At 34.3% G+C, this 18,461-nt stretch overlaps 1 protein-coding gene across 1 annotated transcript in view; it reads left to right on the forward strand.

Moving 5' to 3' along the window:
• Positions 1–18,461, forward strand: part of Ube3a (ubiquitin protein ligase E3A) — a 253,225-nt gene that overhangs the window by 222,195 nt on the left and 12,569 nt on the right. Inside the window, exon 9 of the mRNA XM_090394318.1 lies at positions 16,061–16,204. Coding sequence (XP_090250444.1) covers positions 16,061–16,204 — 144 coding nt within the window. The remainder of the gene's footprint in view (positions 1–16,060; positions 16,205–18,461) is intronic.

The following is an 18,461-nucleotide window of genomic DNA, read 5'->3' on the forward strand; positions in this document are numbered from 1 at the left end:
ATATCTGAATTTCCAGCATCACTCTTGCACTTTGGAGCCATTATTAAGTAAAATAAGAGTTACTTGAACACAAGCACTGCAATACCACAAGAGTCGATCTGATAACCGAGAACTACTCAGAACAGCATAATTTAAAACTTATGAATTACTAAATGCAAGAGCCATACGGCTTCATTTCTTTCAAAGCCAAATGTTTGTATAAACCATGAAAGTTTCTTAAGTTGACCTGAGAGTTTACAAGAATACAATCCTCGGCATCCCCGAGTTGCCTTAGTCAGGTAGTGCAAAATGAGGTAACTCGGGGATGCCGAGGGGTGTATTCCCGTAAGCTCTCAGGTCATCTTATGAAACTTTCAAACATTCGGCTTTGAAATAATGTTGGATGTAATATCCATTTTGCCGATGTAATTATAAATTGTTTATTTCTGGAATTTTCCATTTAATGTTTTTTGACCTGCCTTGACAGCAAAAAAAAAAAGGGGGGGGGGAGGGGTCTATGGTACAACCAAGTGAAAAAGCTTTCAGTAACATCCCCATGGGGTCAGAAGATCCATTGCAGGAGACCCATTATTCACACAGTACCTATCATACCTCTCCTTTAACTCCTTAAATGAGGAAGCACTCACAACAACAACAATCTCTTGTAACCCATTCACCCTCCAAGCAAAAAATCTAGTCCTAAAACCCTTGCTGACCAGACTTTCACATATTTGAAAGGATATGCCCTTATTCTCTCCCTTCCTGCCTACTGAAAGCAGTCTTTGTCGTAACTTATATGCTTCTACCATCACCCCCTTTTATTTGCCTTCCGGCTAATTTTTGAAGCCTACAGACTTGAAAGGTCTATAGAATGATCCATATGAAAATATGGATCATTCTATAGGCTTGTCAAAATGACAAAATGATGCCTTATAAAGGAGAATAATAATTCATTATCTCTGTGTGTTAGTGTGCTTTTCAACAGCCACATAATCTGATGTTCTGTTTTGACCACCTTTGTAATGTATCCTCTAAACTTTATCCTCGATCATCTAACAGATCTTTGGCCTCATCAATTTCCTGCAGTTTGTTACTATCAATATAATACACAGTTTGTATTCTTTTTATCCTCCAAAATGCATGACCTTATGCTTGGCTACATTAAATTGGCATCCATTTACCTTTCCTTATACTGCAAGTAAAAAAGTCATCCTGCAGAATCTTTATATCATCATCAGCAAACAGATGAATAGCACGACAAAGCAAATCATGGCCAAGGTCAGGCATTCCAGACCATGCCAAGATCTTTGATCTCCATTCAAAATTTGGAGCATCACTTTCTAAATTTTTTAGCCTAGAATGAATTTTTTTCATGCCTAATGTAAACTTGTAGGTACTATTAAGATTGTCATACTGTATTCTCAAATTCACTTTTCCTCCTTCTGGACATTTATGAGAGTACAAATATGCACTGCAATGTACTGTAAATGATTTTTAAAATAAACTCATAATAAATTAAGAGCAAGGCAAAATTTAACAATTCACTTCAACTACGGCTCTATCTTAAACATGAAACCTGCACCTTAATAGTCTATTCATCCATTCTTCCACTTACTATAGAAAGTAGAGAATAGCAGTTAAATATTTTTTAATATGAATTCCACTCGTGAAAATTTGTAAACTTATTCCATAATAGTTTACATTAGTGATGGTGCTGTGAGTAATGAGATAATCTGGAAAACATGCTCTTAAAACTAAACATGGAAATTTTTTTTAAACCACTTCAGATTTCCAATAAATGGGATGATTGGAATATCCAAACGACACCTACCGATATTAAAGCCATTGGAATGATTTTTAATATAGAACGCTGATTTAACTGATTCTCATCTTGATACTTCGTGTGATAAATTCCCATCGCACAATAAATGTAATAAAGATTACATTCTTGGAGATGAAATTCATCTTCTGCCTAAAGATATTCACAAACATGTGCCGCAGTAGGATCTGACCTCCTGTTGGTTGGAAGCTGATAAACTGTCTATTCATCCAACCTAGGCCAACACCATTTGTGAAACAATGATTTTCCTTTGATGTCTTCTCTTTTATGTGAGTAACTCTATTCCATCATAGATATCATATCTCTAGCAGAATTTGACTTTGCAACCATAATCTCATCTGTTAGAGAAGTAGTTAAATTCCCTTTACAGGTGAGCTGATGTGGCAGCTTGTACCATATGCTTTTGTGTACGGCACAAGCTGCAATACCTCATCATCATCATCGAATTCCTGCCATGTACCCTCAAGGGGTGTACAGGATATGATTGTACAACTTGAAAAATTTACATCATTACTAACTTCCTATCTACAATTTTCCTCCAAATCAGCGGTTCAAATATAACCACTGACTTACAACTCAAATAAAGACTAAGTATAAGATCTGATAACAACATTAGCAGATCTTATATTTCTATCTTCTAAGGCACTTTTTACTGTATCAATCCACCTATATCTTGGACTTCCTTTAGGTCTTTTTCCTGCGAACTTAGCAGAGAACACTTGTTTTACTAATCTCTTCTCCCCCATTCTGTTTAAGTGACCATACCAGCTGAGATTAGCTCTTTTAATGGATTACTGGATGCTGACAATGTCAAGTTCTTTCCTAATATCCTCATTTTTAAAATGATATTGCCATTGATGCCATCTGTTTATGCTCCTAATCTTTCTCAGGACTTTCATATCTGCAGTCTTTGGTCAAGTGTTTTACTTCTGACCCGGCTCTCAGATCTCAAATTGGTTTGAACACTATCTTGTATACAGCTAATTTAGTGTTTTGACTAATTTCTCTCTTATTCCATATAAATTTATTCAGTTGACTTCCTACCATACCAGCTTTGTTGATTCTGCTGTCTATTTCCGTATTTAATTTACCATTTTCAGTAAAAATCGTGCCTAAGTAGCTGAAATGATGTTTGATATTTTCAATGCATCTGCCTATTTTCATTGTCTTTGTCTTGTTATTGCTGACTTTAATACCTTATCTATTACACAGTTATTCAATTTAGTCAGGGAATCATGCAGACTTATAGCAGATTTATTTAGAAGTATAACATCATCTGCATAAAGCAAAGAGCTGACATTAACATCTGAACCACAGTGCTCTGTAAGACTTTTATTCGTCCATACTTGAGCATTTCTGGTCGAATATCATCTACTCCTGCTGCCTTTCAACATTTCAGGCCTTTGATGGCTTTTTTTCTATGTATTGATATGTATATGATATGTATTCCTGAATGCATGCCTGTTGAGTGATTTTTTACCACTGTGCTATGACTGCTAGTTTCATTTAGTAATTTTTTGAAGTAATTACTCCATACTTCAAGGATATCTTTTTCTCCAGTATTCATGTCGCTTTTATCATCTCTAATTCCTTTTACAACACTCGTTCCTCCATTTCTGAGCTTCTTCAACAACCTCCAGAATATTTTGCCACCTTCATATTTATTTTCTATATTCTTACCAAAGTCTTCCCATGACTTTTGTTTAGATAGTTTTACACAGTGTTTAGCTTTCTTACATTTGTCTCTGCTTTCTTACATTTGTCTCTAAGCGCACAAGCTGACTTATTTGCCAGAAACATTTGATATGCTTTCTTCTCTTCCTTCACTGCCTCTTTAACTTCCTGTGTCCACCATGGAGTTCTGATTTTTCTATCCTTGCAAACAGCCTCACTACATACCTCTCTGGCTAAATCAGTCAGTGTTTTCTTCAGGGCTTGCCACTGAATCTCCAAAGTTTTGTTCCTATTCTCAAACTCTTTCATTTTTTCATGAATAATGTTTGTGTATTTTAGTCTACAGTTCATATCTGAGAGCTGATCAACTTTTATTCACTTTAAAACTTTCTTACATGTTATTCTTTTCAATATGAAATTCAATTTTATCATGCTCAAGACTTAATGGTGATCAATTCCAATTTCAAATCCTCTGTACACTCTAGTGAACTGCACCAGGAGAAAACACCAGTGAGACTTTTCTTATTCCCTGCCTCTTCTCTCCATGTGAATTTGTGCACATTTTTATGTTGGAGCATGGTGTTAGTAATAAACAGTCCATGTCCTGAGCAGAAATCCAATAGGTATTTGCCATTATTATTAGCTTTGCTCTTTTCTCCAAATTTTCACAAAATATTTTTGTATGTCTGACAATCATTTCCTATTCTGCTATTTAGATATCCCCAACCAGCACCAAGTTTTCCTTTATCATTGTGTCAGTTGCTTTCTCTTAATCCTGAAAAAATTCCTCTACTTCTACTTAGTAGAAGCTTCTGTCGGACCATAGGCACAAATACGTCTCAATGTGCATTTTAGAAATTATGGACTTTACATCCGTGTTATAAATAACTACAGGTATCTCCTCGATTAACGCAGTTAATTAATCCCTCGATCTTACCATGTATATCAAAATTGCATTAATCAAATCTAATAATTAATGGTAAAAAGTACAATTCATCCCTGATTCATTACTGTACTAAAGTTCGTTTCATATGGTACTCTTTTAGGAAAGAAAAAAAATGAATGCAAAATAAATGTTTAATAAATAGTTGTACCTACATTAGTTACTGCAATTTTTTTTAATCACAAGAAGTTATAAAGGGTCGTTTGAACAGTTTTAGTTTTTTTTCTTATTGGCATAAATTCTAAGATAACAAGTAAAATGACTCTCCAGACTTCGGTAAACAAGCATTCTTTGATTAACATCTGGATCCACATCCATTACTTGTTGCTTAAGCTATTCTAAACTGCGAAATATTCCATCCAGTTCAGTTCTTTGATTGTTATTTCCTTTGGAACCTCATCTTCACATTCCATTTGTTAGTTGTCTTCATATGTGAATTGTTCAATTTCAAGAATATATGATTTTCACTGAAATCTTTTGAATTTGAATCCAATAATTCTTTAACATCTTCTGCATCAACACCATCAAAACCGAGGTCTTCACCAATTACAACGATTTCTTTGACCACATTCGCAGGATTTTGAAAACAACCTAAGTCATTTCAAAATCGCAGGATTTTGAAAACAACCTAAGTTATTAGCGCATTCTGGCAGAAAGTTTTTCCAAACAGCTTTCATGCAACTAGAAGACACTTGCTCCCACGAGTCACGAATATTCTCAATTGCATGTTTAATGTTAAATTTTTTCCAAAATTCGTATAGCGTAATCGCATTTTCTCCCATAGTTGTTTCTACTGCCTTTGAGAATGTCTTTTTAAGAAAATAGTCTTTGGGTTGTAGCAATGATGTCGTATTTGGTGGGGAAAATAAACCTTTCACATTCTCACACAGATCATTAAGAGAATTTGGATGACCACGAGGCTAGCAGCCTCGTGGCATGAACATGATTTTGCGTGGTTAATTTAAAGGGGCATTAATCAAAACTCTTGCCACTTATATCAAGGGACTGCCGCAATTAATTTCACAGCGATACTAAACCACGTTAAACAAGGGATGCCTGTATTTTAATTTCCCGACGTTTTGACTTAATATGATCTTCATATTAAGGTCATCATCTGGAGCATATACAAGGACAAGCGGAGTTATATTTCACACAGTATGCTGAAGAAACAATGATTTGATCAAAGGTTATTCTACTGGCATGACCTCTAGTGAAAACAAAATACAGATAAAATTAAAAATGAATTAATTATTTAGAAACTACATCAATGGTAAATTCTATTTAAGATGACATAAGAGAAACATTCTTTCATATAGATAGTTTTCTTACAGTAACAGTGATGTCCTTTTTAAACATTACAATTGTTATATTAGATTTAAGATTTTGGATTATCTACAGTCTTATTTATGGTTAACTCTTAGGGAGAAAGGTTCCGTGGGTAGAATATGTGCCTTCCATATGCTTGGGATTTTTAGACCATCATTATTGTTCAGATTGGGGTGGTTGATAAGAATTTCAGGCTCCCTTAAATTTATGTTCATACCATGTTTTGGTGTGATGTAAACAACTGGTGCTTTTCCAGTCAATTCTATGTAAAGTGTTCAGGGCATGATCAGAAAGGCCATCTTCACCATAGTTATTATATTTAATGTGTTATTTATGTTCCTTTTGTCTTATAGGAATTATGCGTCCTGTTTCTCCTATTTATGGTAGATTACAAATGCAATAAATACGGTATACTCCTAGGTAGGCCAGCGGAGGGGAGTGGGTATTTGGATGAATTGAGTAAGCTTTTTTATTTTGCAGGAGGTTTACAGGTGGCTTTGAGGTTGTATCCTGTTTATTTTATCTGATGTCCCTTTAATAGAAGGAATGGTTATAGTTTTATTGTCGTCTGGTTTATCTTTGTTTTTTTATTGAGGTCTTGTAGAGAATTTTGTTAATAGTATTTTGGCTGTAACCATTTTTTAGAAAGGTATTGCTGATAACTTTAAATTCCTCTTTCAGCACTTGTTCATTGGAGCAAATCTTCAAAGCCCTGTTTTTTAGAATATTAATGACACCTAGTTTTTGTGTTGGGTGGTGGTAGGAGCTTATGTGTGTGATATATATATATATATATATATGCCTGGCTCTCTGAGTGGTTAGCATATCCACTCTCCAGCAAAAAGGCTGTTGGCTTGAATCGCACCGTGGGCATGGATGTTTGTGATTGTCTGTGGGAAAACTACAATGGTTCGGTGCTGGATGGTGTTGAGATAGTTGTGGTCAGTTGGTGGATAATTAGTGAATGAGTGGCGGAGACAGTTGTAGAGCAGGTGCCCTCCCTCGATGAGGCTTTGAACTACCTGGAGGTGTCAAATAATAATAATAATAACATTAGCCAGTATGTGTCGGTTTCTGGTAAACAGTGAAGGAATAACTGCCAGAAGGAAGACATGTGACAAGTGTATCTAGAAATGGAAGTGTGTTCTGCTTTTCAATCTCAACTGTGAAATGTATGCATTTGTGTTGTTTGTTTAGGTGGCTAAGGAAAGTGTCTAGTGCCTGGCTGCGATGGGTTCGGATCACTTAAACATCATCAACTTATCTAAGCTAGACTTTGGGTTTTAAAGGAGAGGAATCTAGAGTATGTTGCTCAAAATGTTCCATATAAAAGTTAGCAATGGGGAGGGATAATGGCGAGCCCATGGCTGTGCCTTCTTTTTGTAGGTAGAAAGCGTTTTGCCATACAACATAATCAGAACATAATACATCTGCCAAAGAGCACCGTGATATCTGTTGGGAATTTGTTCTGTAAAAAGATTGTGTCATTGATTGGGACACTCGTATAGAGGGCAGAGAAGTCAAAACTGACTAATAAATCATCTTTTTCTAATGTAATGTCCATATAAAAGTTAGCAATGGGGGGGGGGGAGTAATGGCGAGCACATGGCTGTGCCTTCGTTTTGTAGGTAGGAAGTGTTTTGCCATACAAAATAACCAGAACGAATATGGAACATTTTGAGCAACATGCTCTAGATGCCTCTCCTTTAAAACCCAAAGTCTGGCTTAGATATTGACGATGCTTTTGCGATCTGGCTGCTAGACACTTTCCTTAGCCACCTAAACAAATAATAGAAACACATACAGTTCACAGTTGAGATTGAAAAACAGAACACACTTTCCTTTTTAGATACACTTGTCACACTTCTTCCTTCTGACAGTCTTTCCTTCACTGTTTACCAGAAATCGACACATACTGGCCAATATATGCACCTAAACTCCTACCACCACCCAACACAAAAACTAGGTGTCATTAATACTCTGAAAAGAAAGGTTTTGAAGATTTGTTCCAATGAACAAGCTCTGAAAGTCGAATTTAAAATTATCAGCAATACTTTTCTAAAAAATGGTTACAGACAAAACACTATTAACAAAATTCTCTACAAGACCTCCATAAAAACAAAGATAAACCAGACTACAACACAACTATAACCATTCCTTACATTAAAGGGACATCAGATAAAATAAACAGGATACAACCTCAAAGCCACCTTTAAATCTCCTGCAAAATTAAAAAGCTTATTCAATTCATCCAAATACCCACTCCCTCTGCTGGCCCACCTAGGAGTATACCGTATTTATTGCATCTGTAATCTACCATATATAGGGGAAACAGGATGCATAATTCCTATCAGACAAAAGGAACATAAATAACACATTAAATATAATAACTATGGTGAAGATGGCCTTTCTGATCATGCCCTGAACACTTTACATAGAATTGACTGGAAAAGCACCAGTTTTTTTACATCACACCAAAACATGGTATGAACATAAATTTAAGGGAGCCTGAAATTCTTATCAACCACCCCAATCTGAACAATAATGATGGTCTAAAAATCCCAAGCATATGGAAGGCACATATTCTACCCACGGAACCTTTCTCCCTAAGAGTTAACCATAAACAAGACTGTAGATAATCCAAAATCTTAAATCTAATATATCAATTGTTATGTTAAAAATAGGACATCATTGTTACTGTAAGAAAACTACCTATATGAAAGAATGTTTCTCTTATGTCATCTTAAATAGAATTTACCTTTGATGTAGTTTCTAAATAATTAATTAATTTTTAATTTTATCTGTATTTTTTTTTTTTCCCCCACTGGAGGTCATGCCAGCAGAATAACCTTTGATCGAATAATTGTTTCTTTAGCATACTGTGTGAAATGTAACTCCACTTGTCCTTGTTTATACTCCAGATGATGACCTTAATATGAAGTTCAAAACGTCAGGAAATTAAAATAGTTATTTATAACACAGTTGTAAAGTCCATAATTTCTAAAATGAATGCTGATCACCATGTAACACTAAAAGAAAGTTATTGTCCAGTTCCCCATTCTAATATTTGCCCACATCACTCTACTTGAGACTGCCTGCCATTCAAGAAGATTAGCCTCATATGTAGTGTTGAATATGACTACTCCTTTTCATAGATTGCCATTGCTTGAATATAAGATTTTGTATTTATTGATGAGAAAGATCTCACCAGTTTTTGTCTTTTTTGTTTCAGTCACCCCTATTATGTTGATCTGGTACTTATCTAATTCCTCAGCTAGTTCCACTTCTTTGCCATTGGGGCTTCTTATGTTGATAGTACCGATCTTTAACTCTGGTGATGTTGAGCATGATTGATGGCCAATTTCAGGTAGTGATGTGAACAGATATCAATGTGGGAAACTGAACAATGATACTGTATGGTTCCACAGAAGATCATACTATGGAAGAATGAATAGGAAATTATTACCAGACATAGAAATATTTTATGAAAATTTGCAGAAAAGAGCAAAACTAATAATTTTGCAAAATGTCTGTTGGATTTGTGTTCACTACATGACTACTCATTACTAACACCAAATTATATGCAAGTAATCATAAAAATCTTTTGGACTGTCAATGCTGGAGTGATACCTTCAGATTGACTCAATTATTTATTTATTTAGCGTATGGCTCACATGTGAAAAGTTACATTAAATTAATCCTTAATATATATATGGACATATTAAAGATACCAAGCAATTTTAAACCTGGTTTTACTCCATTTTTTCCAAGTAAGCAAACAGACAAAATGTCAAGTTTGCGCCTGCAATTTATGCAAGACTAGCTGATCCCACAGGTAGTGCAAGACCAAGGCAACTCGTGGTAAAGGTGGAGCAAGCCCTGATCACTAATCTTAATATTTACCCTTAATGCCAAAACACATCTCCAAGAAGGGGATGTATGATGTTTTGTATTAGAGTAGAGATTAAGGGATTAGAGTATGAACATTTGAAAGTCCTGAGACAGTCTTAGTTACTTGCCTCTGCAGTCTCTCTCACCCTTTTAGTCAATATAATGAGGTGACTATATCTGTTCACATAAATCCAAATGTGGCTTGATTAGTGCCTTATACACTGGAACTATCACTTCCTTATTCTTGCTTGGCAGGGTATTTCACAGTGTAGCAGCAATTTTTTGACTGATCTTTAACTTTTATGATATTTTCCTGAACTTCATTCCCCAAACTACAAAGATCCCTAGTGATCAGAGCTCCACCTTTACCACGAGTTGCCTTGGTCTTGCACTACCTGTGGGATCAGCTAGTCTTGCATAAATTGCAGGCGCAAACTTGACATTTTGTCTGTTTGCTTACTTGGAAAAAATGGAGTAAAACCAGGTTTAAAATTGCTTGGTATCTTTAACATAACTATACCCAAGTTAAAAATACTTTCTACATATATGGACATAGTAATAGACATATGTACAATAATAAGACATAATACAGCCATAAAAGAGAAACTCAAGAATAGGCTACAACTGAATGTCTAGGGTTGAATATCCAGTCAACTGCACTTGGTGTAGCATGAATGAAGCCTGACAGAGTTTCCACTGTATGCACGTTGGACACATTCTGCTGTAATATGATTAATTGTCTTGAGGGGTAATCCACAGTCGCACCTGGGTGAGGCAATCATGCACCATTTGTAAAGGTGGTCTGCACATCTGCCATGGTTGGTGCAGATGCGGTTAAGGGCAGACCAAGTTTTCCGTGGTAGGTCAAAATCTGTGTTGGCTCCACTGATTCATGGAAGATCCCTGTTGAAGTGTTACACCAGGAATTTTTCCACTTCTCCTTCATGTTGAAACTTGTCTCTGCAAGATTTTTTGCTGTTAAGATTGGAGGGTGCCTTGACTTTAGCCTGTTTATTTCTAGGAATGGGATGTCTTCATGGATTGGAAGATTTTCGATTTCACGTAGAAGAAAGTTGGATCTGAGGATGTGTGGAGGCAGGATGTTGCTTAATACTGGGAACCAGTAGGTTGTTGGGGTTGATTTTACAGTTCCAGAAATAAGGCGCATAGTGGTGTTAAGCTGGGCATCAACCAAATACACATGGGTGCTGTTCAGCCATATAGGTGAGCAGTATTCAGATGTAGAGTAAACAAGGCCAAGACCAGTGCAGCGAAGCATTGTTGCTGAGGCACCCCAAGTTGTTCCACATAGTTTTTGCAGGATATTGTTTCTTGTTTTTAGCTTGGATGCTGTGTTAATGAGATGTGGATTAAAAGGTAGTGTTCTATCTAGAATGACGCCCAGATATTTTGGGAATCCGTTGTAGCTTAGCAGTTTGTTGTTGAAGTAGACCATGAGTTCTTTGTTAGCCTGGTTATTGTTCAGGTGGAAGCATGAAACTTCTGTTTTGCTAGGATTTGGGCATAATCTCCATTTGCTGAAGTATTCATCTAGGACTGCAAGGTCATTTGTTAGTGTATCTTCCATTGTAGTAAAATTGGTGTGTCTGGTGGCTAGAACAATGTCATCAGCGTAGCAAAACTTCTTGGAGGCTGTATTAGGCAAATCTGCGATGTATAAGTTAAAAAGGAGGGGAGCCAGAACTGACCCTTGTGGTAGTCCATTATCCAGTGTTCTTTGTTTACTTTTGTTCTAGTCCATACACACTTGGAACAGGCTGTTGCTTTTGTTTTGCTATTGTTCTGCATGGGACTGCACGAAGCAACTTGCAGACTGCGCCATGCCTCCAGACTGTATCATAAGCTGCGGTAAGATCTACAAAAGCTACAGTTGTTTTCTGGTTGACTCCTGTCCTGTTTTCCGAGATTGACTCAAGAACTGTATATACAGGATTTCACGTAGAAATTAACTACCGTTTAGTTTGAGTAAGATTAAAATGAATGCCATATTAAAAAGAAAAAAATGTGAGAAAGTTTTAAAAAGAATCGAAGCTGAGCAACTTTCCATTTGGACTGTAATATCAAATATACAGATTTTATTGGAGAGGAAATAAAAAACTTCATCATCATGCATATCAAAGATTTAGGCCTAGCGTGGCCTGTTCCGGCCTTAGAAGTCATCGTTCAATCTTTAAGAGGACGTCCTGGTTTTCTTTTTCCTAATGGCATGTACTTTAAGGCTTGTTTTGGTAATCTTTCTGATTTCATTCTTTGAATGTGTTCCATCCATTTATGTTTATCCTTTCTTTTCATTTTATTCGTTTTATAAATTATGGATTTTACAACCATTTTATAAATAACTTTATTATCTCGACATTTCGATCTTCATATCAAGATCATCATCTGGAGCATACACAATTATACTATACACGCTGCGTTACATTACAAACTGTAAGCTAGCGAAAAACGAAGAGTTGATCACATGTTATTCTACTGGCATGACCTCTAGTGGGGAAAAAAAACATCAAGCTAGATTTTAAATAAACATTCTTTCTTACAGATAGTTTTCTTTCAGTAACAGTGATGTCCTATTTTTAGTATTACAATTGGTATTTTTGATTTAGGATCCTGGATTTTCTACAGGATCCTAAATCCCAAGAACAACTATTGTTTATAGTTCTTAGAGAGGAAGGATTCGTGGGACGAATATATGCCTTCCATATGTATAGGATTTTTAGACCATCATTATTGTTCAGATTGGGGTGGTTGATAACGATCTCACAGGCTTCCTTAAATTTGCGTTCATACCATGTTTTGGTGTGATGTAGACAACTAGTGCTTTTTCAGTCAATTCTATGTAGGGTGTTCAGGGCATGATCAGAAAGGCAAGTATAATCATAAATATAATCATAATTATTATATTTAATGTGTCGTTTATGTTCTTTTTGTCTGATGGGAATTGTGCGTCCTGTTTCTTCTATATATGGTATGTTACAGGTGCAATAGATACAGTATACTCCAGGGTGGGCTAGCTTGCATAAAATGAATAAAATGAAAGCATTTATGTTTATATTTTTTAATTTTTTCTATTACTGGTTCTTGGTTTAATTCTTTCATAATTTCTTTGTTTCTTTTGTGATCAAATAGAGTATACTTTGCAGTTTTTCTCATATACTTCATTTCTGCTGTTATTAATCTTTGTCCAGATTTCACTTCCATACAATAAGACCAGAGCTAATGTATTATATACTTTTAGGCTGGTTTGTTTTTGAACTACGTTTGGTTTAAATATAGTGTTAATTATGCCTGTTATTTTTAAATATTTTGCAATTTTTAGGTTTATTTCTTTTTCTTTTTCATATGTGATCATACATTCTAGGTAGTTAAATGAATTCAGCTGTTCTAAGATCTTATTATCTATTACTATTTTAGTTCTTACTGGATCTTGTCCTTTAAAGGCCATAGTGTTTGATTTTTCTGTTGATATTATCATACCATAATCTTTGGCTATCTCGTCATCATCATCATCAAATTCCTGCCATGTACCCTCAAGGGGTGTACAGGATATGATAGTACTACATGAAAAAAATTACATCATTACTAACTTCCTATCTACAATTTTCCTCCAAATCAGTCTGTTACTTGTCAAGACTAACTCTGGTGATGTTGAGTTGGGGTGTGTTTTCAGATTTGTTCCAGTAGCTGACTTTTCGCTGTTTGCCCTGGTTCCCAGGCAACGCCCCAGCCGGCATGAAATGTTGTCATGTTGTACCATCATTTTTTATTTTGGTTTAACAATAAGAATACAATTTGGTCGGCTAAATCCCAAATTGCCAGCCCATCCTCGTTCATTCAGTATCCAAGTAGATACCCAACAGGGTGCACCACTAGAAGGTGAGGATTGGACATTAGGTCAGAAGCCCTGGTCGGTTCTCCGCATTCCTTTAAAGGCTATGTGGAGGTCTCCTCTTAGTTATACAGCTTTGACCCTTAAGCACCCCGGCTATCTCATTTAGATCTAAAATAGCTTTCTGTGAGTTATCTTCAGAATTTGTAATTATTATTTGGTCATTGGCAAAAAGGAGAGTGTTTAAGTTCACAGCAGCAGGAGAAAGTTTAATACCTTGATGTAAATTTTTATTCTATTTTATTATTATTTCATTTAGGTAAATATTAAAAAGAGTTGCTGAGAGGGGACATCCCTGTCGGACCCTTTAGTTTATCTCTCTTGTATATGATAGCGCATGATTTAATCTTATTTGTATTTGATTATTTTCATATATACTTATGATAGCTTTTAGGATATTATTTGGTATTTGTCTTTCTTTTAATATATTAAATAAAATGCTTCTTTTAACTTTGTCAAATGCTTTTTCAAACTCAATAAATGCAATATGTGTTTCTAAATTGTATTCTCTTCTTTTCTCTATTATTAATTTTAGGCAAAAGGCTGGGTCTATACATGAACATCCTTTTCTAAATCCATTCTGTACTTCTAAAATAAAGTTTTCGGAATATTTCATTAGTTTGCTGTTTAAAATTCTGCTATATATTTTGTAACAGGAATTTAGTATACTTATACATCTATAGTTTTTAGGTCATCTCTACTACCTTTTTTAAAAGATAGGAATCACAATTGCTTTTTTCCATTCTATTGGGGGGAGAGTTACCAGTTGTATAGATTTTATTTAAAAATAATAGGAGTCTTTCTTTGAATCTAGTTCCTGCATATTTATATAGTTCTGAACCTAGCTTATCTTCTCCAGGTGATTTTCCTTTTCTTGTTTCTTTCAGGCTGATTTCTAATTCTTTAGTTATTTCCTTTTCATTTTCATTAAATGTTTGCTAGTTGTCTTTTTTAAAATATTTATCTGTCCACAATTCTGTGTAGAAATTTAGAAATTCTTCTAATTTCAATTCAGTGTTTAATTTTCTGTTTTCTTTAGTATTTGCATTTAAGTGTTTCAAAATCTTATATACATTGGGTCTTATTTTATATAAATCATGTTCTAAATTAGAAACAAATTTGTTCCATGATTCTCTATCTTTTTCTGACTTCTCTTTTAGCTATGGCTCTTATTCTTTTATATTCTATTTCATCTTCTAATCTTTTACTGCTTAACCATTTATGATAGGCTTCTTTTTTCATTTTGAATATTTCTTTGATTGTATCATCCCATATCTTCAGTTTTTACCTTTTATTGAATTTTTTGGTCTTTCCTAAGCTTTCATTTGCTCAAGAATCATCTAAGTGACTATATACCACCTTAGGGGTGTGGTCATTTAGATGATTTAGCCACTTAAACAAATTTGGAGAGAAAAGGTTTGATTATTCTTTTTTCTGCCATCAGATGCAGTTGAAGTGCATTAGAAGTTGGAATATCCTAACAAAAGCAGACTAATCTGGAATAACTTATTAAAAAAAAAGTTAGTAATTAAGTTTATCATACAGTACTGTCATAATATTCTGCGTACTGCTTGAGGGTGCTTATCAGTAATATGATGATATTGTCATGAAGCATTTATCTACAGTAATGGTTACTTAATTTTCTTAAAAATTGATGTGTTCTCTCTTTTTTTTTTTTGACATATTTTTACTAGCCTGGTAGGCCTGGATAGCATCTCCACCTCTTTGCAGTGGATTTTAATCCCATTGTGTTATGGATGTTTATGAATCTCTTTAGATAGTCGATGACCTTCGTTGCCCAATATGAGACTGTATTTCATTTTTATTGAAAACAAGTTTCATGCTTGATCTCAGAGCAGATTGCCATATTTTGACCTTTTCTGCACTTGTGATAGTGATGTGCTGTAGGTTTCCAGTCTTTCATGATGGAATTTATTAAATGAAAGTGGTGTTTTGTTGTTATTATGCTATGGTAAAATAAAATAATACATACGAATATCAAATTTTGATTTCACTGAGTAAATAAGTTTTGTTTACTAAATGAAATTAATTGGTGATAATTACTGATTATTATCTCTAATGTAAGAAAATCCAAGGAAGCAGACAATAAGTTTTTTTCCATAGCCTACCTACAAACATCAGGTTCAGATTTGATATACTCCAATACATCATTCAGTGTGGCGATTTATATTAATCACTTTTGTCACATACATTTGTTTAATAAATGCAAAAGAAATGAGGGAGAGAAGTAACTTCCAGATATATACAATGATATCTGAATTATCTGATCCCAGTGTGATGTTCACTGAATGTATAATTACATAGTGCTGTGCCAAAAATCACTTGACATACATGGTCCATTTAAAGGCAAATTAACTAAAGATTTTGAGAGGTCACTGTGGTATAGCATAAATATTGTTTTACCATGTGTCTAGCTCATTTTGGAATTAATTTATAATTATTAATATTATTTATGTCTTTTTTTTTTTCCATAAATTAGAGCATTTTGGGAGTTAGTCCATGAATTTAATATTGAACAGAAGAAAAAACTTCTTCAATTTACAACTGGGAGTGACAGGGTTCCTGTTGGTGGACTCTCTAAACTGAAGCTAGTTATTGCTCGTCATGGCCCTGACTCAGACAGGTAAAGATGTATATGAGAGAAATAATTCATGCATTTTTATTTTATTTTTTGTTTCATATAAGAGTAAATCTCATAATGCACAAATCTCATGATAAATTTAAGTTAATTAAGTCAAGTATTACAGACATAGTAGTAGTGAGAGTGAATCCTCTCCAATTATTGAAGTCTAATCTCTAGAAATCCACTTGCCACAAGAAAGTTACTAGAGACAGGTGAGTGAATTTTCAGCCTCATTCTATTTTTTCATATACCCCCCCCCCCACACACACACATTTTAAAAAATCATCTCATTCACTGCCAGGTTATCTGATAAAAGATGGCTTATATGAATTATTATAACATGTGGTTAATTTAGTCAGTTAATTCCTTCATAGACTGTTCACATCAAAAGTTAGTTTGAAAAATGATAATCTCAAAGATATCTTGATTAAATTTAAAACATTGTAATACTAATTAATGATGAATGTCACTTATTTAAAAATTGTTTATTTGTAAAATTTTTCGATATGTTTCATAGCTAGCGATTTTCAATACATTACAGGAAAATAACTATAAAAAAGAGAGAGAGAGAAAACAACAGTTAAATTGAAAGCTTTTGATATTATATGCATATATTTTATAATCAATGTCTCCTCAAAGGAATCTGTCTGAAAAGGAATTTCAAGCCTTATCTTCTCTGAAACATATAAGAACATGGTTATTACTAAGGCCGACAAAGGTTGCACAGTTGTTGTTCATGATAAGAACAATTAAGTTAGAAAACTTAATCTTCTACTTGAAGATCATACTACATACAGTAGCATTAATAAAGACCTAACTCAATCACAAATCAATAAACTCAACAGTTTCTTAGACGAAGTTCATTCCTGAGATGAAGAAACAATAAAAAGTCTAAAAGTTTTCACCATGCTTTTCCTTCAAGACTTTATGGTCTTCCTAAATTACATAAAGAAAATGTTTCATTATGATCTATAGTGAACTGCATAGGATGTCCTACTTATAAACTCCCAAGATACCTATTTAATCTTCACTCTACATTTACAGGAAACTCTTCTTTCATAAAAACTTCAATAGATTTTAAAAATAAAATTTCAGGATTATCCTTACAACCCACAGATCTTCTAGTCTTACTCTTTACAGGCATCCCTCTGACTGTTACAGTTGAATTACTTCATAATGATTTTCCTCCTAATGTGATGGAGGGGGGGGTGATGTATCAGGGGAATATCCAAGTTGCATTTCTGTAAGAAAAGTAGTTCCAAAGTATATCAAGACACTGTGTTGGAATTTGTGGTATGGCCCCTGAACAGCACCTTGTTTCATGGTAGGAAGTGGACCTTCCAACCCTGCACATAAGACAAGGACCACACAATAGTGGTTGGAGGCAAATGTGCCTGACCACATATCACTATCTGATTGGCCATCTGAAAGTCCCTGCAAGAAATGACACCCCAGCATTGCCATCCTGAAGTTGAATTTGGAGAGCAGTGGCAGCATTTAATGACTGTACAAAAAAGCTGTGAAGCACACATTCACAAACCCAACTTAAAAACTATTTCCTTAAACTTTCTCAATTTTGGGAAGTTATCCTATCTAATACTCACCATGTGTTTCATAAATTGAAATTAATTGTTTAAACTTAAAAATATTTTATTAACCATTTTATTTTTATTTTAATTTATTTCTTGATAACTATTAATGCAGATGAGTTATTCTCCTGCAATCAGTTGTGCATAAAATATCACTCACTTTCAATTTAATTGTTCTCTTTTTTTCTTCCGTGTTTATCTTTCTGTACTTTATTGAAAAGAGCTATGAAATATCGCTAAAAATTCTACAAATAAACAATGTTTACTCAAGTGACTTCCATCATTAATTAATATTATAATGTGCTTTGCTATTGTTTTTGAAAGATGAAATAATTCCAATATCAGACAACAGGTAGTATTATTTATGTCTCCTCTGTTATGAAATTAAGCCTATGTAGGTTAATTTTGTAATAAATAGTGAAGAATTCTCAAACAAAATTTTATTTTGTATACATGCAAGTCATTACCATTCTTACCACAAAAATTAGAGATAACATCAAATAAAAAATAATAAGATTTTCATCATTTACATCAACTGTAATATAGATGAATATATATTCTTCTGTAAAAATTATGGCACACTTTTCTTTTGAATCCTTTTGTAGGCTGTACCAGTGTAAACATCTCTCTCTCCTCATTTCATCTAATTTGCCTTTTACCCTCTTTTA

The sequence above is a fragment of the Typopeltis vanoorti genome, chromosome 6, assembly GCF_054136105.1.
Source record: "Typopeltis vanoorti isolate ZY-2024b chromosome 6, IOZ_Tvanoo_1.0, whole genome shotgun sequence".
NCBI lineage: Eukaryota > Metazoa > Arthropoda > Arachnida > Uropygi > Thelyphonidae > Typopeltis > Typopeltis vanoorti.